The 22,867-nt window shown below is 35.3% G+C and overlaps 2 protein-coding genes, 1 non-coding gene and 1 pseudogene across 4 annotated transcripts; 3 read left to right on the forward strand and 1 right to left on the reverse strand.

Annotated features, from left to right (window-relative positions):
* Positions 1-3,456: 3,456 nt before the first annotated feature.
* LOC120154171 (thioredoxin-like 1-1, chloroplastic) lies at positions 3,457-12,395 on the reverse strand. Of its 2 annotated transcripts, none has more exons than XM_039165983.1 (5): positions 12,357-12,395; positions 5,132-5,391; positions 4,582-4,761; positions 4,318-4,482; positions 3,457-4,069 (listed from the first exon to the last, which is right to left on the reverse strand). In XM_039165983.1, the coding sequence occupies exons 2-5, from the start codon at positions 5,378-5,380 to the stop codon at positions 3,779-3,781; spliced, it is 885 nt and encodes a 294-aa protein (XP_039021914.1). In that variant the 5' UTR covers positions 5,381-5,391; positions 12,357-12,395; the 3' UTR covers positions 3,457-3,778. The 2 variants fall into 2 exon arrangements, with proteins under 2 accessions (XP_039021914.1, XP_039021915.1); XM_039165984.1 differs by having other exon boundaries at positions 12,352-12,395.
* LOC120154113 lies at positions 5,851-7,227 on the forward strand (annotated as a pseudogene).
* Positions 9,588-11,106, forward strand: LOC120154170 (NAC domain-containing protein 87-like). Its single transcript, XM_039165981.1, has 3 exons — positions 9,588-9,924; positions 10,061-10,341; positions 10,563-11,106. Exons 1-3 carry the CDS (start codon positions 9,720-9,722, stop codon positions 11,031-11,033), a joined length of 957 nt encoding a protein of 318 aa, XP_039021912.1. The 5' UTR covers positions 9,588-9,719; the 3' UTR covers positions 11,034-11,106.
* Positions 12,396-18,546: 6,151 nt separating the features above from the next.
* Positions 18,547-18,744, forward strand: LOC120154245. Its single transcript, XR_005518871.1, has one exon. It is a non-coding gene; the product is annotated as a U2 spliceosomal RNA (small nuclear RNA).
* Positions 18,745-22,867: the final 4,123 nt, after the last annotated feature.

The raw sequence follows: 22,867 nt of genomic DNA on the forward strand, positions 1-22,867 counted from the left end.
CACCTGGATACATTAAAAATGGACATGAAGACAAAGTTTATCGATTGAAGAAAGCTCTATATGGTCTGAAGCAAGCCCCGGGAGCATGGAACACGAGGATTGATGAATATTTACAAAGAAACGGGTTCATGAAGAGTCCATATGAGCATGCCTTATACACAAAGAAAAATGAAGAAGGTGATATCATGATCGTGTGCTTATATGTGGACGACATGATTTTCACAGGAAATAATCCAGGTATGTTCAATGATTCTAAGAAAACTATGACTAAAGAATTTGAATAACAGATATTGGAGAAATGTCATACTTCCTTGTAGTTGAAGTGAAGCAAATGCAAGAAGGAATATTTATATCACTAAAGAAGTATGCAGAAGAAATTTTAAGAAAATTCAGAATGGAAGATTGCAAGCCGGTAGCTGCTCCAGCAGAACCAGGAGTCAAATTAAGTGTGAATTCAACAAGAGAACAAGTGAATCCGACGTTGTTTAAAAGCATCGTTGGAAGTCTAAGGTATCTGACTATCACACGACCAGATATAACATACGCTGTGGGATTGGTAAGCATATTCATGGAGAATCCGAAACAAGATCATTGGATTACAACAAAAAGAATCCTCATATATGTCAAAGGTACAACAAGTCATGGCTTATTCTACACGCATTCAGAAAATTCGAAGCTGGTTGGTTATTCTGATAGTGATTATGGGGGAGACTTAGACGATCGAAAAGCACAACTGGATATCTATTTCATATCGGCTCTGCAACATTTTCATGGTCATCAAAGAAGCAACAAACGGTAGCTCTTTCAACATGTGAAGCAGAATACATAGCCGCAGCAGCGTGCACTTGTCAAGCAATGTGGTTAAAGAATATTTTGAACGAGCTAAATTTGGCACAAGAAGAACCAATTACAATCTATGTCGACAACAAGTCTACAATTTCCCTTGCTAAGAATCCAGTCTCCCATAGCCGAAGCAAGCATATTGATACAAAGTATCATTTTATACGAGAGCAGGTGAAGAACAAAAATGTAGAGCTAATTTACTGCAGTACTGAAGATCAAATAGCAGACATGTTCACAAAACCATTGAGAGCAGATATATTCAACCGACTCAAAGAAAAGCTCAGAATGGAAAATCGAGTTTGAGGGGGAGTGTTAGAAGACAAACTCAATTATTAATGTCGGCAAGAAGAGTGTAGAAAGCTTAAAACGTGGCAAGCAAATTCAAGGCTGAAATCTTATCAAAATTAGAGTAGAACACGGCTTGGAATTATCTAGCAAAATTTAAGTCGGTTTATTACATATATAAATATGTGTGTTTAGGTCCAAGTGAGTGTGTGAGTAACGAGAAAAAAATTAGAGAGAATTTAAAAGAAAGCTTAGCAAAGCTTGTAAACTAGCCGAAGTTAGTGTTGTAGTATTGTAATATTGAGAGTGTCGTTGTAACATATTTTCTTTCGTATCAATAAATAAAAGTTCGAGTCATAAATTATTGAGTGCCCATCTACGCTTCCAACATTTTTCAGATAATATGAATACAAAACTATAATCCTCTACGTATTAATCCTCGTATTTAGGATCTTGAGTAGCTGTCCTCACAAGACCGCCTCGGTAGCAGATATATTATTAAATATTTATCAGAAAGACATAAACATGTAAGCAAATTTATATATATATCATCGTCTCTTTAACTTTGACTTCTGCTCAGCTTCAAGTTCATACACTGCCTGTCCCATTTCTTGCTTGCTCATTTCATGGTCCCTAGCAGCCTAACCTATGGGCGTAGAAAGAAGGATGCAGCCAAGAACGACTTGCCGGCTCCAAGTTTAACCTCCCACGCATTTGAAAGTCGGCAAGTTGTCTTTGGCTAAATTTTTATTTCTTCCCCTTATGCTAGGCTTTTGGTGATAATTTAGCATCCTTGCAAAATAACATGTGGGGTAAAACATTAGGGGTACCCTTCCATTTGATTTCTGGTATTATCCGTATATGCTCCTAACTGTATAATAATGGGTTTATTTTTACTTTACATCTTTTAATAATTACAATTGATACATTTTAAAATTTATGTTCAAATTAATTGGATTCGGCCTATTTCAAGTAGGTAATTTATTCTCAATCATTAAATTTTAATTTAATCAAACTACATCATTTAATTTGTATTATTAATAAACGCATTGAATGATCTCAGTTGTAAAAATGTGTATTGTTTTCCTTAGAGATCTCGAGTTTAAGCAACTTTGTGTACAAAGTGTGTGTGCACTGTCAGTGCCTAAGAAAGATTTTTAACATATATTTATGTAAGGTGAAACAACATGAGCATTCTTAACCTACACAAGATAAAATAACATGAATATTCTTAACCACCGGATCCATTAATAAATCTCACTCTTGCACTTAAAACTGAAACATATTATGTATATTTTATGCACGTGAACCCACTTACAAACAATGAAATTTCTGTCAAAAGTTAAATTTCATTAATTTATTTTTCTTTGAAAGTTAAATAATTTTAATTTCTTGTGTCTAAAAATGTTGAAGTTAATAAAAAATAATAATAGGACCCCATATGTTGCTTCCAAGCTAAGCATTGCAAGCAGGGAAAACTACTTCAATGGACACATGGAAACATTGAACCATTGAACATTTGAATGAAACAAGTTACTTTCAAACTTGTCAATCATAGAGAGGAAATAATGGGAGTGTTGAGAATTTGAGAAATCCTTGAATTTTTTCGTAGCGGATCCAGCTGTTAGAATACATTTTCACTAATCAATCAAAGGTTTTTTCTTTTCTTTTCTCTGAAAAGCAAGGGTGGCCATGTTGATGAATTAAAATACACAAGCAACCTTATCCAACATTTCCTGTTAAAATGACACTTCTTTGGCATCTGTCTCCCCCCCCCCCCCAAAAAAACGGAACAGGTAGGGTAATGGGTTCATAAATGCAAATTCATGATAATACGAAAAACTAATTGCCTCAACATGTTGCGGTCCTCTTCTGGATTTCTACCATTGTCATAAAAACAGACAATCGTCCAAATGTCTTAAAGGATGATGTCCAATTCAATGTCTCAGACACAACACTGCAGGCAGTTCTTGAAGCTTCCATGAGTTGTAGTAGATCATCAAAAGCTACTAGATATTAACATAGGACACATAGAACATGGCACTTTTTATTTTTTTTTCAAAATATCACTGCATGCATTGCCTTCGAAGTCGTCATTCTCAAAGAAGTCCTTATCAACTTCGATATAATCCCTTAAATACGTACAACATTTGACCATGCATGTTTAAGGATGTATCAAATTGATAAATTCATTTAAGCATCAATATATACATGCCCACACATGAATATATAGGGGGGAAAGGAGGGGGGTGATAAATTATCACTCAGACCAAATATCCAATACAATTTACCGATAATCCTTATTTCAACACCAACAGAAAAGAAAGAAAGAAAAAAAGTAGAAGGCTCTCAAGTCTCAGCATCTGTACAATAACCACAAGATTTCTACATTCACAAAAGGGGGTTTTCCCTTGAACATAAAAATAAAACCTTAAAAAATACACTGATTTTCGCCTTCGAAAGTTCACACCCACGCTTGAATCAAGCAGGGCTAGGATCCAAAATTATAAATCTGAATTGCTCCGCAACTCCATGGGAGACGATATACTATGTTCTTCTCTTCTAATATGAACAAGTTAGCACACGAAAGATGAACCTGGGAATGGTAATGTAATACGGATGGTGGGGATGGCACAAAAACCATACTACATCATCTCCCAACACCAACCAAGGTTTTCTCCTCGCTGTCCCTTTGCTTTAAGGATGTCATCGGGACTGAAAGCGGGAGCTTTGTCTTTGAATGAGATGGAACTTGATTTGGCATACTAGTCAGTTCATGAGTGGGAACAGGAGTTGGTTGAACTGGCTTTGGCGTGTAGTGAAAGGCGAGGGCTTTGTTCCCTGACAACGCCAAAAGCTCCTTCTCCTCCAGCCCTTTTGTTGGCCCGAGGCTGCATCGGTCCGGTGTGTGTTTGGCTAATGCATCTTTGAACTTTTTGATCTTTTGGATTTGTCATTGTAGGTTGGATCATAATGATAAACATGATGAACAGTCTTAAACAATGTTCGTTACATACTCATTACCATGCCGTGTCAATTGAGATGCAAAATCAGCTGCAGCAATCCATCAACAAACACAAAAATCAAATGCAAGCAACAACAGTAAGCACCATGCAATTCTTATGAACAACGAGTATAAAATGGCAAAACAAGATTATCTGCATGAGAATGGAGGGAATAGAGACTAACCGTGGCGTTAGTACAGCTAAAGCTGCATACACGCCCCTGAGCGCCTTGGTGGAACCGGAAGAAAGGAAACACATGAACATTAAGACTATAGCACATCGATTTATGCTCCTCGTAATTCACCTGAAGAAACTGCACATCTGGATTCATCTCTTCAAATTGGCAAATCTGCAGAATCCCAACATCCAAATCCACAATCAAAATCCAAACACAAACAATACAAAAACATGTAGATACACGCAGCTATGCAAAAACATATATATATACCTTAGGATGAAGAGCCTTGCAACCACCACAACCAGGGGAGAAGAAATCTACCACGACAAGCTTATCACCAGCATTCAAAAGAGAGTCGACCAAGCCTTGTGCAGAAGAAACTTCATTCATATTTGGTTGAAGCCCTTTCTCCCACCATTTTTTAGCTCGATTGATAAGCCCAGTTTGCATCTGATTCAATTAAACAAATCCAGAGGAAAAAAAAGTGAAACCAATTAGTATTGTTTTTATTCATCACTGTAAAAGGGTTTAAATCGCGACTCCTTACGTTTTTTTTAAAGTGATTTTGTGTGTGTGTAATTTCTATGTTACTATCATTCAATTAAGGAAAAACTAAGCTAACAGCTACATGTAAAAAGCTAATAATAGGAAGAAAAAAAAACATGTAAAATTGTCAACAAATTTTAAAAAACAAATTGACACATTATTAGGCTTATTAGCTAAACAAATAAAAATATAGCCACTTACCCACAAAAATAACAAAAACAAATCTATAAATTGAAATGAAAAAAAAGAAGATGCAAAGTTAATTAAATCAAGCCTGTGCTTTGATGGGAACTTGAGAAAAACTTCTCTTGCTCATACTTTTCTTCTCCAAAAAAACGACTCTTTGACCATTAAAATCACTCTTCGAAGCCAGAGATTTCCCCTTCAAAGAAGGAAAACTGTTGTGTTTCGAACAAAACTCAGAAATTTTCTTAGGGACCAAACAAGCTCCACCTTCTAGATTCTTCTTCTGGTTATAGTTACCAGTCGGAAACAGATTTGTCTTCCCAAAAACTTCAGCCATAGATTTTTTTCCCCTCTCACAACAAAGATCGAAAACCCAGATTGAAAATATAATATGAACGTACCATTTTTCTCTAATACAAATATACACTGTTATTGGTGTATTTGATAAATATTGGTGTATTTGATAAATCGATTCAAGTTTATAATAATAATAATAATAATAATAATAAGGTTAACTACGCCAATGGTCACTGATGTTTGGGTAAGTTTTTGTTTTCACCACTAATGTTTCAAAAGTTACAAATAGGTCACTAACGTTATCGTTTGTGACAAAATGGTCACTGGCCGTTAACAGCCATTAAGAGGCGTGACGAAAAATACAGCTGGATCGTTATCTGTTGACGTGGATCGTTGACTGTCATTTTGACTGGCTCTTCTTCTTCTTCAACCCATTCCTCATCTTTTTCTTCACTTTTCTTATTCTTTCTTTCCCTTCACTTTTCTTCACTTTCTTTCTCTTCACTTTTCTTCACGTATCTGAATTCTGAGGTTCTGTGTTACGGTTCAGGGAACATTTGTAAGCAATGTGAGGCTGAGCTCCCACTTGCACTGCCATTGACCCTATTGCTACCACAATTTCCGTCACGAAAAATGAAGCCATTTTCACCACCAAGGAAGAGCATTAGCAAGCTTTCCTTGGCTTTTTTTATAGTTGGATCAATCGGAGCTTTTGCAGGGGTTTACACTGTTTTTTACTGTTTATGGGTCGGAATGTGTGGGTTTTTGCTTCACAAGACACATAACTCCGTGCAACCCACAGTTACAGATGCCAATATATTTACGACCGTTGTGGACAATAATGACACCATTACCCCACATGTAAGATCATTTTCCATCAGACGCAACAACTCACGAAGATTAGGATGTGAAAGAAGTGGATCATCATCATCAAAACGTGCAGAAAAAACCCAGCATTTTACGCTCTCAGAGCTTGCTGATGCCACCATCAGCTTCTCAATGGAAAATAATATTGGTGCCGGAAGCTTCGGGGTTGTTTACAAAGGCAAACTTCCTGACGGTCGCGAAGTCTCTATTAAAAGAGTGGAGACTTCAGCAAAGGTAAAGAAGTTCCAAGAGAAGAAAACCGCTTTTGAATCAGAATTAGCATTGTTATCACGGCTTCACCACAAACACTTGGTGGGGTTATTTGGATTATGAGCAATGGATCACTTTATAATCCTCTACATAACAAAGACAACATTGAGAAACGTGATAGCGTTTTAAATTCATGGAAAACGAGGATCAAAATTTCACTAGATGCAATAAGAGGGATTGAATACCTCCATAACTATGCAATGTCACCTATAATTCATCGAGGCATTAAGTCGTCGAACATACTATCAGATGCAGTTTGGACAGCCAGAGTGTCTTATTTTGGACTATCGCTGATGGGACCCAAATATGATCAAGAATTTATGTCAACCAGGGCAATTGGAACAGTTGGATACATTGATCCTGAATATTGTGCATTAAATGTATTGACAACAAAGAGTGATGTATATGGTTTTGGGGTGGTATTGTTAGAGCTCTTGACAGGAAGAAAAGTTGTTTTTAGAAATGAAGAAGATGGGACTGGGCCAATAGGAGTAGTTGAGTATGCAATCCCGAGGTTATCGACAGGGGATCTTCGGACAGTGGTAGATCGAAGCGTTGGGGTGCCGGAGATTCATGAGGCTGAGGCAGTGGAGCTAATGGCCTATACAACTATGCAATGTGTGAATTTGGAAAGAAAGAGAGGCCTAAAATGATTGACATTGTCGCACATTTAGAGAAATCATTGTCATTTTGTCGGGACAACCCTGCCAGTGTCTCTCTTCTAAAATAATTTCCATTCCTTCAGAATGAGCTTCTGAAAGAGTTCGTTCTTTTCATTAAATTTTTAAATCTAAATAAAAGATTGAAAGTGGAAAATGTGTTGTTCTATCGACAAGAAGCGTATCTCACGAGCAGCAATAGCCTGGGATGTCTCCACTCAACAATGGGAATGACTTCATGTGTGTGATAAGAGGAAAAGAAGAAAAGTGAAGAAAAGTGAAGAGAAAGAAAGTGAAGAAAAGTGAAGAGAAATAAGGAAGAAGAAAAGTGAAGAAAAAGAAGATGGAGAATAAGTTAGAGAAGAAGAAGAGCCAATCAAAATGGCGGTCAACGATCCACGTCAGCAGATAACGGTCCAGCTGTATTTTTCGTCACGCCTCTTAAGGGCTGTTAACGACCAATGACCATTTTGTCACAAACGATAATGTTAGTGATCTATTTGTAACTTTTAAAACATTAGAGGTGAAAACTAAAACTTACCCAAACATCAGTGACCATTGACATAGTTTACCCTAATAATAATAATAATAATAACACACATTGATTATATATATAAAATATATTTATATAAATATCTCTTAAGCTATTAAGATATTGACTGAAGCGGAATTTATATTATTTAGTAAAGGTTTAAAATTGATATGATATTGATTATACTGATATAAATTGATTCGATTAACATATTAAACAAAATGTTAATCCATTTATTGTGGTTCTAATATACTAGCAGGTTTGAATTATTCCATCTGAAAATTTAAAATTGTAATATATTTTAGATTATATATATATATATTTTCTATTAAAAATCTGTTTTCGCCTTTTTGAAATTTTATTTTGTCCCTCTAACATCAAATCTTGCATTCGTCCCTATATATGGATAGGTTTGTTGAAAAAAATGAATCCATAATTTTTAATTGATGTCTAGAAACGCTTGTTAAGGTAATAATTTACTTAATATAATGACTTTAAAGAGTATACTCAAAAGAATCCAACAATATAATTATATTATTTTACTATATACTAACAAAAAATGAACTTTTTTCAATATACTTCTACGAGTTAGTTACGCAGCATTACAGTTATCATTGTTTAAATATCGAGTAATCCCCCCCAAAAAAAAACCTAACTGGAAACTATCATCAATTGAAGATCTTATATAAGTCTCATCCTACTCCACGGCTTGTTCACTCGACTTAGTTATAATATTTTTTTGATACAAAAATTTAAGTCATGGATGATTCCCTCAATCTAGGGTTAGGATATATCTAAGACACAATTGAGATTTATATAATAATCTACAGATTGCCTACTAAGAGTGACGATGATAGAATTTGAACTTGGTCTTACAAACGTAAACAAACAATTTTTCGTGTATATATATTATAAAATATTTAACTGTAATGATGTAAACAAACACAAATTATAACATGCATATAAATTAAAAAACATATTATTTAATTTTATGGGTATCTCTCATATAAAGGAAACAATTATATTATATTATATTATATTATATTATTTGTATATAATTTAAAAATAAATTTAAAAATTATATTGATAGGTAATGTATTGGTAATTGGTAAAGAAAATTAGGATTTTTTTAAAGGTATAATGTATTTGAGAAAAAATGTAGTATGACAAAAAAATATAATTTAGGACAATCATTTTAGCGATAGGTGAACTCGTCGTTCTAATATGATGATTTCTAAAATTTTATTATTTAAAGAAACTCGTCGTTCCTATAAGATGAATTTCAATGAAAATTCTCAAATAAATCCTCTTGTTGCTGGAACGACAAATTTATTTAAATAATAATTTGTTAAATTTATCTTTCCGGAATAACAAATTTGTCCCTTGCTATGGAAATTATACAATTTTTTTACAGCTGCATTTCTCTAGTTTTTAATTCCGTAATAGATTATTTGGCTAAAAAACAGAAAATTGGACTTTAAGCTTGATATAAACATGAATTTTCCATTAAATAGAAAGGTTTGGACTTAAGTTTGATAGAATTCAATAAACATGAATTTTCTTCATCTTTGGACCCCAAATAGTGCATTTAAGAGTATATGAACCTAAGCCTGAGAAATTAATAAAAAGGAAATTAATTATTGAGATTTACTGGGAAAGTTCCAACTTTCCAAAAAAGGCAATAGAATAATTACTTTTGGTTAGGTTTTAAACAGATGAGAAATATTTTAATATGTAATATTGCTGAAAAAACTAAAAAGCATTGCCTCCCCCATTGCTTAGAAACCTCCTTTCTTTTATTTTCAACCTTCATTATACTAAATTGTTTCGAAATTTTCAAACAATGAGGCTTCCTTGGAGCCTAAGTTTCTCCCAATCAACCTTATCTCGTCTATTTAAGCTCTTCTTTTTCCCTTTATTTTACTCTCCTTATATAACTCTCTCTTATCGTTTCGTTTGCTTTCCACAGCAGTTACTTTGAATTATTCGTAGCTTTTTTTTTTGAATCTGGGTTTCTTTTATTTTGTATAAATTCATAAAGGGTAATTTTGATGAGTAGTTTTCCAATGGAAGACGCCATTATTGCTTACAAAGGACGAGAAGAACTTGTCGATTTGCCGCCCGGTTTCCGGTTTCATCCGACGGACGAGGAGATTATAACTCATTACCTTTTGGAAAAGGTGATGAACAGCAACTTCAGTGCATGCGCTATTGGGGAAGCTGATTTCAACAAGTCTGAACCTTGGGATTTACCCGGTAAGTCCTCTTTCCAACTCCACGGAATTGCATATGCTAAAATTTGAAAATAAAATTCGGGGTTAAAAGTTGAGTTCGTATCTACTTTACGTTTAGTTTGTATCTAATTCTGTTTCCTTTTGGTTGGTTTTTGCAGACAAAGCAAAGATGGGGGGAAAAGAATGGTTCTTCTTTTGTCAAAGAGATAGGAAGTATCCGACCGGGACAAGGACGAACCGAGCAACCGGAGCTGGGTATTGGAAGGCAACCGGAAAAGATAAAGAGATTTTCAAAGGCAAAGGTTGCCTTGTTGGCATGAAAAAGACCCTTGTTTTCTATAAAGGGAGAGCTCCTAGAGGGGAGAAAACAAATTGGGTTATGCATGAATATAGGCTTGAAGGCAAATTCTCTTACTATAATCTTCCCAAAGGTGCAAAGGTAATGCGATCAAAGCTTAACTTTAAAAGTCTCTTTTGAGGCCCCCTTTTCCTTTTAAGAAACAAAAGCTTTTCCAATTTCATTTTGTATATATTAAAACCATGGATTCTTTTGTTAAAAAGTTAATGGTTGAGAGTTTATTTACTTGGAGTCTCTTTCTGCTTTGATGTAAAAGAAGAATCTTTGACTAATTTGATCTTTCTTTTCTCTCCTGGTGACAGGATGAATGGGTTGTTTGTAGGGTTTTCCATAAGAATACAGAGGTGAAGAAGAGTACAACTCATGATCATTACTTAAGAATGGACTCATTTGGGGATGAAATATTCATGGATTTTTCTTCATTGCCTCCTCTCATGGAACCAAGTTTCGATTGTGAAAACGATGACATCAACAAGACCCCAGTTTTCAACCCTCAAATCCCAATCCAAAACCCCATCTTTCATCAAGGAACCGACTCGGATTCCGGAACCGGTGGCTTCCGAACCGACGACATGAAGATTCTAAGAGCATTGACAGCCAACAAGGTGGAGCAGTTTTCATCAAACCAATCAATGGCCAGTCTCTCACAAGACACTGGCCTTGGCACTGAGATCAACAACAATGAGATTTCATCAATGATTTCAAGCAGTATTCAACTTGGAAGCTGCAAATCTTATGATGATATTGAAGACTTGGTGTGTTTATGGAATTGATCAAAGAGTGGCTTAATTTGTTCATTTAGAAATTAATTATATGACGTGAAACAAACAGTTAGGTTATTAATTATTATATGGACTTGTATATGTAGATTCATGGTGTAAAAATATTTTTCATTAACAGATAACTAAGAAGGATTCCATGTAAAATATTTCTTTAATAGCGCAGAATGTATTCTTTTCCCTCGTATTTCACCCCTTTTCTTCGTAAAACCACATGTTCCTATAATTTTACTACCAAAATATCAAACAAATATTTAAGACGTATTTGGTTCAAATAACATTTCGTTTTTAGAACACGTGATAATTTCAACATCACTTCTTTCGTAATAATTTTGTAGTCCTTTAGCAAGTGAATTTTTTGACAATTTTTATTTATTTTTAAATAAAAATAAATAACAATGAAAAATTATGTATCAAATTCTCTTATTCTTTTAAAATAATATATTTATAAATTATATATTAAAAACCTATGAACACACTAAAAGATCTTAATGACAAAAGGACGCATGTTTCTCTGATGACCCAAGTTTAAATATCATTATTTGTGTACGAATCAAATTATTTAAGTGGTTTAAAGAATGATTGTTATTTCTAGAGGGTATTTGAGCTAGCATTCATTTATTAAATTTTTAAGAGTCTTTAAAATAAATACTATCACCTTTAAGCAACTGTATATTAAAAAAATATATTATTATTTGTTGAACACATGATAATAAAATACATGATAATGTATTAAGTGATTTTATATGAATAATAATCCATATTTTGATACTCATCATCGAATATAACCCTATATTCTAAAAATCGAATAACATAAATTAATTTTGTGAAAAAACTAAATCATTCAAAATTGCAATTAAAGAAGCACGTTAAATATTCCTAAAACCTCTGCAGCCTATGTGCCTGCGTATCTCATAGATATCGCACAGTATTTCGTAATCCACAAGATTTAAACTTAACCTTGAGTCTTAAGCATCTGATAAAATAACATTAAAAGTATCTTTATTAATTATTACATGTGCTTCCCTGAATATCCTTTTTTTTTAGTTAGAAACTCGGTATTTACATTCATTTATTTTAGTCTTAGACTTTGAGCTTGAGCTTTTGAATGAGTGGAGAAGGGTGTGCACATAAACAAAAAGAATTGAAGTGGAGGAGAAGGAATTTAAGTGAATAATTTGGGAATCGGTTATTGAAAGAGAAGAAAGGTTTAAGTGAATTTGTGGATGCAAATTGAACCCTCCACCGTTCACTTACTTTCTTTTCAAACCAAAGCTTTATTCATGCTTCCAGGACTCTCCGCCTGCCTTTTTCTCCTCTCTCTCTCTCTCTCTCTCTCTTTCTTTTAACTAATATGATGTAGATTATTCAAAACAGTTTCTATGTATGGAGAAAGGACAATAAAATTAAGGATTAATACCAAAATAAGTGTCCAAACTATATCGCTTTTTCTAAATAGGTGCATAAACTAATCTTCGTCTCATCCAGATGCCTAACGTTACAATCGTTACCTGTTTAGGTGCACGGGCAATCAACGACATTAATTTTTACCGTTAAGTGACACGTGTCACAATATGATAATTTTGAAGTTTATTTTTAAAAAATATTATGACATTTATATTAAAAAAACACTAACTTTTTTTATATTATAAAATAACCCCAAAATCCCAAATCAAAACCTTAATCCGTGGTCGCTGTCCTTTCTGGTCACGACCACTGCCATCAACGTAGTCCCTGCCATCCTCCTACTCATGTGCTGTCATAGTTTCTGTCGACTGACTGTTGAAATCACGAGAGATTACGATTTAATTCCTAATATTTAAATAGTTTAAAAGGTTAATTCGTCGTCGATAGTCCCTCAATCGATTTTTGTAACATCAATTTAAAATTCGAAATCTTTACTCATAATTATTAAATAATTATTTTAAAAAGAAAAGGGTGAGGAAAGAAGCCTGATTTGTTGCATGAAACATGGGGACAGGCATCCACCGCCAATTATTGTTATTTAATATTTTTATTTTTGTGCATATCGTTTTCAGGCTTTGAAAGAATGGGGATTAGCTTTATAGCTATAATTTCTAATGAACAATCATCATATTCTCTCCGCGTTTCCGTTTTCCATCTTTTTCTCACTGCTCAAAGGTCAATGTGTATGGAAAGCATTCTTACTTTCGTACAAAGTTATGATTCGAACAATTATATTTCTAGATTATATATATTATTAATATATTAAAAAATTCTATTTATGTTTTATAATCATTTAGATTATTTATAAAAACTAATACACTAAATTTTAGGACCCCCAAGGCTCAGCCGTGGGAGAAAGATTAATTGGGTTTTACGAGTTACAATTCTAGGTTTACTAATATGTTAAAATTTAATATTTTTTTTTAGTTTTGACATGGTTTTATTTACAATATTATTCAGATGTCTAAATTAATAAAAAGAAAGCAACTTTGGAATCAGCTTGAGAACCTTAATCCGGGTGATAAAATTCCTTGGGCCATTGGGGGCGATTTTAATGGGAGTTCGGATGCTTATATCAATGGGAGTCGTCCTTTTGCGAATTTTATTAATTCCACGGGCTTGTCAGATATCGGGTTTATTGGTCCAAGATTCACCTGGTCAAGAGGTAATCTTCATCAAAGACTGGATCGTTGGTTAACTAATAATTGGTGTTCTAATTTTTTTTTTTTGGATAATTCCGGTGTTCTAATTTTAAGGAGTCTCGGGTTTTCCATTTGGATCGGTTGGGGTTGGATCATAGACCCATCATTCTTAAGATGTTTCATGACAAACCTGATACTAGGAATCACCCTTTTCGCTTCTTAGCGGCTTGGCAAGAGCATCCAAAATTTAATGATTTTCTTTGTTCGGTTTGGAAGCAAGATGAGAGGATTGAAGTGAATATTAATTCTTTTAAGAATCAAATTGCTGTTTGGAATTCGGATACTTTTGTGCACATTGGCAAGAAGAAGAAGAGGTTAATTGCTCGTATTCGTGGGGGTGGATAGGGCGATGCAACATATAAATTCTGAAAACTTAGCAAGGCTGGGTAGTGATCTGCGTGAGGAGCTTGAGGTGATTCTAGATCGTGAAGAGAGTTTGTGGAGACAAAAGTCTTATTCCCAGTGGATTCTCAAGGGTGATTGCAACACGTCTTTCTTTCATGCTTCGACTCTTGCTCGTCGGTGTAAAAACAAGGTTCTTTCCTTAAAGAATGATGATGGCTCTTGGACGTCGGATCAAGAGGAACTAAAGGATCTTGCTCAATCCTATTCTAAAATCTTATTTACTCGCCAAAGTTGTTTGAACAGTGTCTATGATGTGCGTGGCTGCTTCCCGAGAGTAGGAAATCATATGTTTGGTGTTCTTTCTCATTCGGTTTCTAGTGAGGAAATTAAAGATGCCATATTTAGCACGGGGCCGTTGAAAGCTTCGTGAGTTGATGGCCTTCATGCAGTGTTTTATCAGCGGAATTGGAATATTGTGGGTGAGTCGGTGTGTGCTCTTACTGAGAAGATTTTTTCGGAAGGTCGTATTCCTATTTCGATCAATCGCACTCTCCTACTTCTTATTCCTAAAGTGCCCACACCTGAAAAGATGAATCAATTTCGTCCAATTAGTCTCTGCAATATGTTGTACAAAACAGTTACCAAAATTATTGTGAACCGTTTGAAACCGTTTTTGCCTAAATGGGCTCCGGATAATCAGACCAGCTTTGTATCTGGAAGGTGCATCACGGATAACATCATCATCACTCAAGATGCAATCCATTCAATGAGACGAAAAACAAGAAAATAGGGTTGGATGGCTATTAAAATTGACCTGGAAAAGGCATATAACAAATTGGATTGAAGCTTTATTAATGATACTTTGATGGATATTGGTATACCGGAGAGTATGCGTAGTCTTATCATGCAGTAAATATCTTCGGTTTCAACTCAGATTCTTTGGAAGGGGTCCATGACATATGTCTTTTATCCTACTTGTGGTATTCGCTAAGGTGACTCATTGTCTTTGCTAAAGGAACTCGGGTGTCCTGATCGTTTCCCGAGCATTAATCAATGTTAGTTTTATGTCACCCTAACTTATCTCGTTTCTTCGTGTAATTAAGCATTATTATTGTTTCCACTTGTAATCTTATTTGATAGTAATATAGAGTTTTTGGGAAACCCTAATGCCCATTAAAAACTTTTGGGTTTTATGCCCAAAATCGAATGAGGGTATCGATACCTAAGTTAAATTAAAGCTGAAAATAGGTGATTAGTATTGATATTACCAACCCAGTATCAATACTCATAGATTATAGTATCGATTTCATCCGTGGTATCGATACTGAAATTGGCTTTGATGTTGAAAATAGACTCTTAATATTGATACTCTGCTAAGAGTACTGATAGTGGTATCAATACTCCCTTAGTATCAGTACCAAAAGTGGCTACTAAATTTCTGATCTCTCGATACCAAATCTCCCATATCGATACACCTTTAAGGGGTATCGATACTACCCTTACAAAGTTCACGTATTTTAAGCCTAAAACAATAACAATATTGATATTATTCTTTCTAGTACCGATCGTGAATGCACTTTTGGGCATTCAAGCTCACCCACATTGATTCATTATAGTTCCCATCTGTTATTAATATCTTATGTGATTACAAAGGATCATAAAGAAGGTTTTAAAACAATTTAAATACACTCTCTATAATTCAAATTCACCCAAAAAGAGTCAATATCTATAGATTCTCATAACCACCAAAACCCATTTTGGAAACTATAGTTGAAATCTTACAATATAGAGCTTAAAATGAAGCTTGAAGGATGGTGATTCATATTCTTACTTTAGCTTAACTAAACTAGAATGAAAATACTTGAATTATTGACTTTTGAAAGAAAGAGGAACGGAAAATGATGGAAGGAAGAAAAAGAAAGTTTAGTGAGATGTTATGGGGGAGTGGTTCACTTAACCCAACTTAAAATAAGGGGATTTCAGCTTTCAAAATAAAAATAGGTAAATTGTACTTTTTAGTCCCTTTGAATCCAAAATCAAACAAAATCACCAATATCCTTTGGGCCTAACTCAAGTCCAAACCTTAATTAACTAAATCCAAACATTTTATTTGGGTGCTTTGTTCGGTTTATGGGTTTCGGATTGACTTAAACTATTAACCCGGGTTTCAAGGTGTTATGTTCAGGAAACTAGAAACTCTCAATGAAGCGTCGTTCATTATGAAATTAGCCTTTAAACTAATATGTCAGAAGGATACTCTGTGGGTTCGGTTCTTGCGCGCCAAGTATAAATGTGGGGATGGTGTGCCTTTGAGCATTAAGAATCAGAATTGTTTGAAGATTTGGAAAGAAATTAGCATTGTTTGGCAGGATGTCTGTAGCAATACTGTTCGTGTGGTGGGTGATGGCGCTAATGTGGACTTTTGGAGAGATAAATGGATCCATAATCTGGAGCCGTTGATTAACTATATGAATAATGATGGCCTTAGTAGCTCCTTATCTGCGACAGTGAGGAGCATGTCTAATGAAGAGTGTATTTGGAAGTGGAATATATTTGAACACCTGCTGCCGATAACTGTTCTTCTACGGTTAGCGGCAATCAAAGGTCCGGTCGAAGGTGGGAATACTAATAGCTAGGGGTGGGCGAGGTGTGACGACTTGCAATTTTCCAATAAATCAGTTTATGAAGCACGGGTAACGTTGAATTTAGAAGCTGCTGACCCTGTGTGGAAGGCTATTAATAACTATAAAGGCCTTCAACGCATCAAGATTTGCCTTTGGTTGTTGAGTTGGGGGGAAATTATGACAAATGTTGAACGATTGAAGCGGCACTTCACGAATAATGGTAATTGCCCCTGCTGTAATAACGATCTAGAAGATGTGGACCACTTATTTCGTAAGTGTTCGATGATTATGCCTATTTGGGTGACGCTGATTAAAGATGAGAAGCTTGAAGAATTCTTATCCATGGAGATTAAGAAATGGATTCATGTTAATCCGAAGAAGGTTAATTATTTCGCCAAGGACGGGAAAGAGTGGGATTTATTATTCGAGGCAATTCTTTGGAGCATTTCAGCGTATTGTAATTCTATTGCTTTTGATAATCCGAGTGAAGATTGTGCGGGTATTTTGGCGAAAAGCATGAGACTTCAAAAACTATCCCTTATGCAATCGAACAAGAGCATGAGGCGACTAGGAGATGTCATAGACGCGAGGTGGGATCTGCTGTGTGGAAAGCTCCACCGATTGGCTTGATCAAGGTTAATTCCGACGGATCCACGAAAGTAAACTGCGGTTTGGCTTCATGTGGGGGTGTTGTTCGGAATAGTGAAGGTGAGTGGCTAGTGGGGTTCAAAAAATTCCTTGGAATGTGCTCGATCTTAGAAGCGGAGTTTTGGGGTATTTATGTCGGTCTCCTTTGCGCTTGGAATATAGGTTTGCGGAAAGTGATTGTTAAAAATGACAATGTGAATGTGAGCAATACTCTGCAGGGCATTAAGCAAACGAGTATTTCTCTGATGATTGTGGATCATATAAAATGCTTGCTGGATCGAGAGTGGGAAGTCCGTTTCAATCATGTCTTGAGATCAGGGAACAAAGTAGCCGACTTGTTAGCGAAAGATGTGAGCCCGGACATAACTGAGACTCGGATCTTACATTATCCTCCTCATGAAGTCATTGTTTTGTTAAATGAGAAGGAAAGTTGAACGTAGGCTGTTGCTTGTTTTTTTTCGGCTTTGTTGTGTCGAAGCTGTGATTGCTTTTGCTTGCCTTGTTGTAATATTATTATCAGGTATACTCTTTTCCTCCGTTATATTTAGGGAAGTTTCTAACCCCAAAAAAAGTTTTTATTATCAAAGCAATTGACAATTTTTTTGGCTTTGTTGTAATATTGTAAAACACAATCTCATATAATATTTTGAACTTAAATAAAATATTAAAAATATTAAAATTAAATATGTTAAACTCGTCATGATTTTGAAATATTTGAATGAACGGCTTTAAAATATTAAATATTATTATTTCACCGATTAAATGAATGTATTTTGATTTATGATATCAACTGTTTTATAATTGGTATAGATCATGACTTATGGAGTGATAACCATTTTTATAAATAAAATAAAATCTAAAATACAAAAGTGGGATATATGAACAACATAGAGAATCAATACAAGCTTTTGGATGGGGAATAAATTTTGGATGGCAAAGCTTTTGCATCTTTAGAAAATTGGGACACGAACATCACCTTTTTCTTTTTCCTTTTTGGGCAATTATTAATGACATTTTCTTTTCTTGTATTTAAACTCCATGTGTTTATGGGTCTATTCATATCAAAATAATAGAACAAATATTTTATTACATTTGAGATTCATTTTATTATTTTAAATTATTGTATTTTCTGTTAATATTTATTTTTATAATAATTAATTAAAGATATTACGGTGCTTAAGTAATAATCTAAATGATATCAATGCCTAAACATTGTTCTCCTTCCTTTTCTCGGCCTTTAGGCTAAGATCAAGTGTAGTATATGTTCTTATCGGTTTAATATCTGATGCGTAAGTTATTGGTCCACATATCTTATTAAATTTATTATTTGAGGGGGAGTGTCCATCACAGTAGCTTGCTGCTGGGGCTCTCGCGAGTCGCCCAAGTGTTGTATTGGTGCTTGGGCCTGGCTCATCCAACTCCAATTCCAGTCTTGAAGTTTTCGAATTGAAATGTCAACGTTTAGGCCAATTTTATTAATCGTTCTTATAGCTCAGTATCCATGGTGTGCTTTTTCTCCCACTCAATTGTATTGACTCGGCAAGATCTGGTTTGTAGGGTACCAGTTGGACCTGCAGAAAGTAACCCTACTTCGGCAAAAGCATCAAGTTTGATAAATACAAAATGTTTTTCGCTTTCAGTATAAAATGAAAAAAAATAATGATGCATAAACAAATTCTTGCCACAGCAAGAGTCAAGAGAGAGAGGGCTGGTGAAGTCATCAGCACACCGGAGCAGGGAAATGCATGCCTTCTGTCTTATAAAAATAAGAGGGCCTTTTAGCAGTGATAAGCACAGTCTGAATATCGTGATAAGCACAGCTTGAATATCGTGATAAGCACCAGACCAGAGCTAGTCGAATACCTCTGTATCATGTTACAAACCTAGTCAAATGCAGAACAACAGATAACGTGTCACACGAGAAAGTAAAGGAACGTGGCTTTATTAACAAGAGGAAAGCTGCCTGAAAATGAAATTCAACCCAATTTAAGGGTTTCTAACAATAAATTACAAATTGAGTTCGAAATTATTACATTTGAGATTTAATTGGGCTGGATTACAATACAAAACATAGCACATAGGTACAATCATTGCCCAAGTCAGGCGTATTCCTGATTGAACCAATTAAACTGAATAACATCAATTATGACTACCAGGGTAGTTTTCCAATAGCTTATTATATGAAAAAACAAAAACATCCTGTATGCGTCACCGTGGTAAACAAAAACATCCTGTATGCTTCACCGTGGTCATACTTCACTGGAACGAAAACACAAAGAAACATTCGAAGAAGATAACGTAAACCCGACGCACTGGATTTTTTTTCTTTTTTTTCAATGCAAAGAACATTTTAATAAAAAAGCAAGAGTCAAAGGCGTGCTTATGAGTCTCGTTAAAATCCACCCTAAGATAAAATGGAGGAAAAGAGTACTACATAAATAGGCCAAACAACACAAGAAGCAAATATAACCCGACACACTGGAATGAAAATACATCCAAAGAAAACAACACAAATAATACATAATGAAATGAAAACACTTTTTTTTTTGAAAAAGGGTACATTGTATTAATTAATTACAAAGTACATCACCCCAAGTACCTCATTAAAAAGCCTCCTTAAACCTATCGGAGGAAAAAGAGTGTACCTTGAGGTGATACGAGAATACAATCAGGAAGGACAGAACGCTATAACCCCAATGACGTACCGCATCTAATTCTTATACCCTGAACCAACAGAAATCCAACAACCACACTACAGCCTGTGAGCAAATAAATACTAACAATTATAAAGTTACAAAACAAATAGTTGCGGTAACCTGCTGAAACAAACAAAACTAGCAGAAAACGAACATTGCAGTACTGGACAAATAAACACAACATAACATCAGAAGCCTTCGACCAAGAGCGATAGACTCGGGACTACGAACAAAATCCTGCTCACATGGAATCAAGGTAGGCCAATAAATATTTGACCAGACCCCTACCTGAAATATAACTTTAGTAAAGATCTGATCCACTGAAAACGAGACACCCTTGAACCTAGCTTGATTTATACATAACCATATTACCCAAATCAGTCCAAAAAAACCCAGAAGCCATACCGATCGATGACGCTTCCTAATTCTTTACGTGAACCATACATGTAGCAGCTGTTTTACATTCTTTGGGATCACCATGTTCACTGACCACACCTTGCACCATCGCAGCCATACTTGCCATACGACTACACAATGACATAAAGCATGATTAATAGATTCCGGTTCGCATTTACAAAACACACATTCGAGCTGTTCTATACTCCTAACTCCTCTTTTTTGCAACTCTGTAGTAACCGGTATCCTATGATGGACTACTTTCCACACAAAAGCTGCCACTTTAGGTGGGGCAAACTTGAATCAAACCAATCTCCATATAGGATCTTCCGGTTTGCCACAACATTCCATCTTAACCGAAAAATCTTTCGGTGAATACCTGCCATGAGACGCACCACTCCACTTTAGCTGATCCTTTCTCGGAAAAGAACTAATAGCTTTACTCAGAACATATAAAAAAATTAGACCATATGGACTTTTCCCAATCAAAAAGAGGTCGTCTCAGCTGAATAGACCATTCCCAAACTCCGTGATGCCACCTCCCAAAATCGGAAATCATTCCAAATTTTCTAGTTTCAATAGCATAAATTCTCGAAAATGAATCTTTAAGTGAGTTCAAATAAGTCCATCTATCCGTCCATAATTTAATCTTAGAACTGTCACCCATAACACACTTTAAATCGGAAAAAAATCCACCTCATTTGACATAACGGGATTGATAATGCCTCGCCACACCCAAGATGAGCTCCTATTGGAAACTACTTTTGGAATAATCGAAGCACTATCATAATTATACTTTGAAACTATAATTTTCCTCCATAAGCTATTAATTTCCTCACTAAATCTCCAGATCCATTTATTCAATAAAGCACGATTCCTAATTTTGACGTCGACAATGCCCAAACCCTCATACGACTTTGGCCCACAAACGTTATCCCACTTAACCCAATGAATACACCTTTCCGACATAGCATTCCACAGAAAATTAGATATGCATTTGTTTATTGATTATGCAATAGTGATAGGAATGGAAAAATCGATATATAATACACCGGCAAATTCACCAAAACAGATTTGATAAGAGTAAGTCTACCATCGAAGGAGAGGAGTTTACCTTTCCAACTTTGGAGGCGATTCCTAACTTTATCCAATATGGGCTACCAAATGGACTTAGAATTTTTCTTCTGACCAAGCCGAAGCCCTAAATAGGTCGAAAGAAGCTTTGCCGAAACACACGATATCTTATATGCCCAGCTCTTCATAATGCTCTCGTCCATATTGATCCCAAAAAGCATGGTCTTTTTCATATTTAACTTCAGCCCGACTGCCATTTCAAAAATTTTTAGCACACGATTGAAATTTAAGATCGACGACTCTTTTGCTTCAGAGAAAATGAGAAGGTCGCCAGTAAATTGAATATGGGATAAAACAGCCCCACCGGCTCCAATTTCCACCCCACTACACAACTTGATCTTGGTTGCCTTTATAAACAAGCCACAAAGCGCCTCACCAACAATATTAAATAAAAATGGCGAAAGCGGACAGCCTTGACGAAGCCCCATCTTGATAGAAAAATAATTTGATGGACATCCATTAACTCACACTGCAATCAAAGGTGACAAGATGCACATTTTAATCCACTTCCTCAATCTCTTGCCGAAACCCATCTTCTTAAGGATCAATAGTAAAAACCTTCAGTCTACAGTATCGTAAGCTTTACTGAAATCTGCCTTGATCAAAACAACTATTTTTTTACTTTTATACAACCCATCAATGACTTCATTCGCTATTAAAGAACAGTCCGCTATTTGTTTGTCGGTAATAAAAGCAAACTGATTTTAACCAATAACTTCCGAGATAATGGACGCCATCCTCTTGGTCAAGACACGTGCGATAATCTTGTACAAGCTACCCACCAAAGATATAGGTATGTAATCTTCGGGATAAATAGCCTCAACTTTCTTCGGAATAAGGGCGATAAAACACTTGTTGAAAGAAAAATCGTCAATTATGCCCCAGTAAAAATCTTCCATAAGGGACATAATTTCCCCTTTAATGTCATGTCAAAACCTCTTAAAGAAATCTAAATTAAATCCGTCCAGCCCTGGAGCTCTCGACTCGTCTGACGATTTGATTGCTAGCCAAACCTCCTCTTCCGAAAAAAGAAACTCCAAAAAATGATGAGAAGCATGATTTAATCTCTTCAACTGAGCGTCGAAACTCTTCAGAGGAATGGTTGTGTCCTCATTATATCCATCCTGAAAATAATTAACAAAAACACGTTGAATTCCAATCTGATTCTTAAAAACCGAATTTGAGACCTTGATTTTCGAAATCCAGTTGGTTCGACCTCTAGAGACCGCAGAGAGGTGAAAAAACTTCGTATTTTTGTCGCATTCTTTAAACCACCGGAGCCTTGATTTCTTCAACCATTCACGCTCTTCCTTCCT

This window comes from Hibiscus syriacus, unplaced genomic scaffold (assembly GCF_006381635.1).
Source record: "Hibiscus syriacus cultivar Baekdansim isolate YM2019G1 unplaced genomic scaffold, ASM638163v2 tig00111105_pilon, whole genome shotgun sequence".
NCBI lineage: Eukaryota > Viridiplantae > Streptophyta > Magnoliopsida > Malvales > Malvaceae > Hibiscus > Hibiscus syriacus.

Bases quoted from the DNA above. Each gene is read 5' to 3' on its own strand.
- LOC120154171 (XM_039165983.1), bottom strand. From the start codon at position 5,380: ATGGCTGAAGTTTTTGGGAAGACAAATCTGTTTCCGACTGGTAACTAT. The intron at 4,762-5,131 runs GCTTGATTTAAT...TAATTGAATCAG, and splicing joins AAGTTCCCATCAAAGCACAG to ATGCAAACTGGGCTTATCAA. The intron at 4,070-4,317 runs GTTAGTCTCTAT...CAAATCCAAAAG, and splicing joins TTAGCTGTACTAACGCCACG to ATCAAAAAGTTCAAAGATGC.
- LOC120154170 (XM_039165981.1), top strand. From the start codon at position 9,720: ATGAGTAGTTTTCCAATGGAAGACGCCATTATTGCTTACAAAGGACGA. The intron at 9,925-10,060 runs GTAAGTCCTCTT...TGGTTTTTGCAG, and splicing joins TGAACCTTGGGATTTACCCG to ACAAAGCAAAGATGGGGGGA. The intron at 10,342-10,562 runs GTAATGCGATCA...TCCTGGTGACAG, and splicing joins ATCTTCCCAAAGGTGCAAAG to GATGAATGGGTTGTTTGTAG.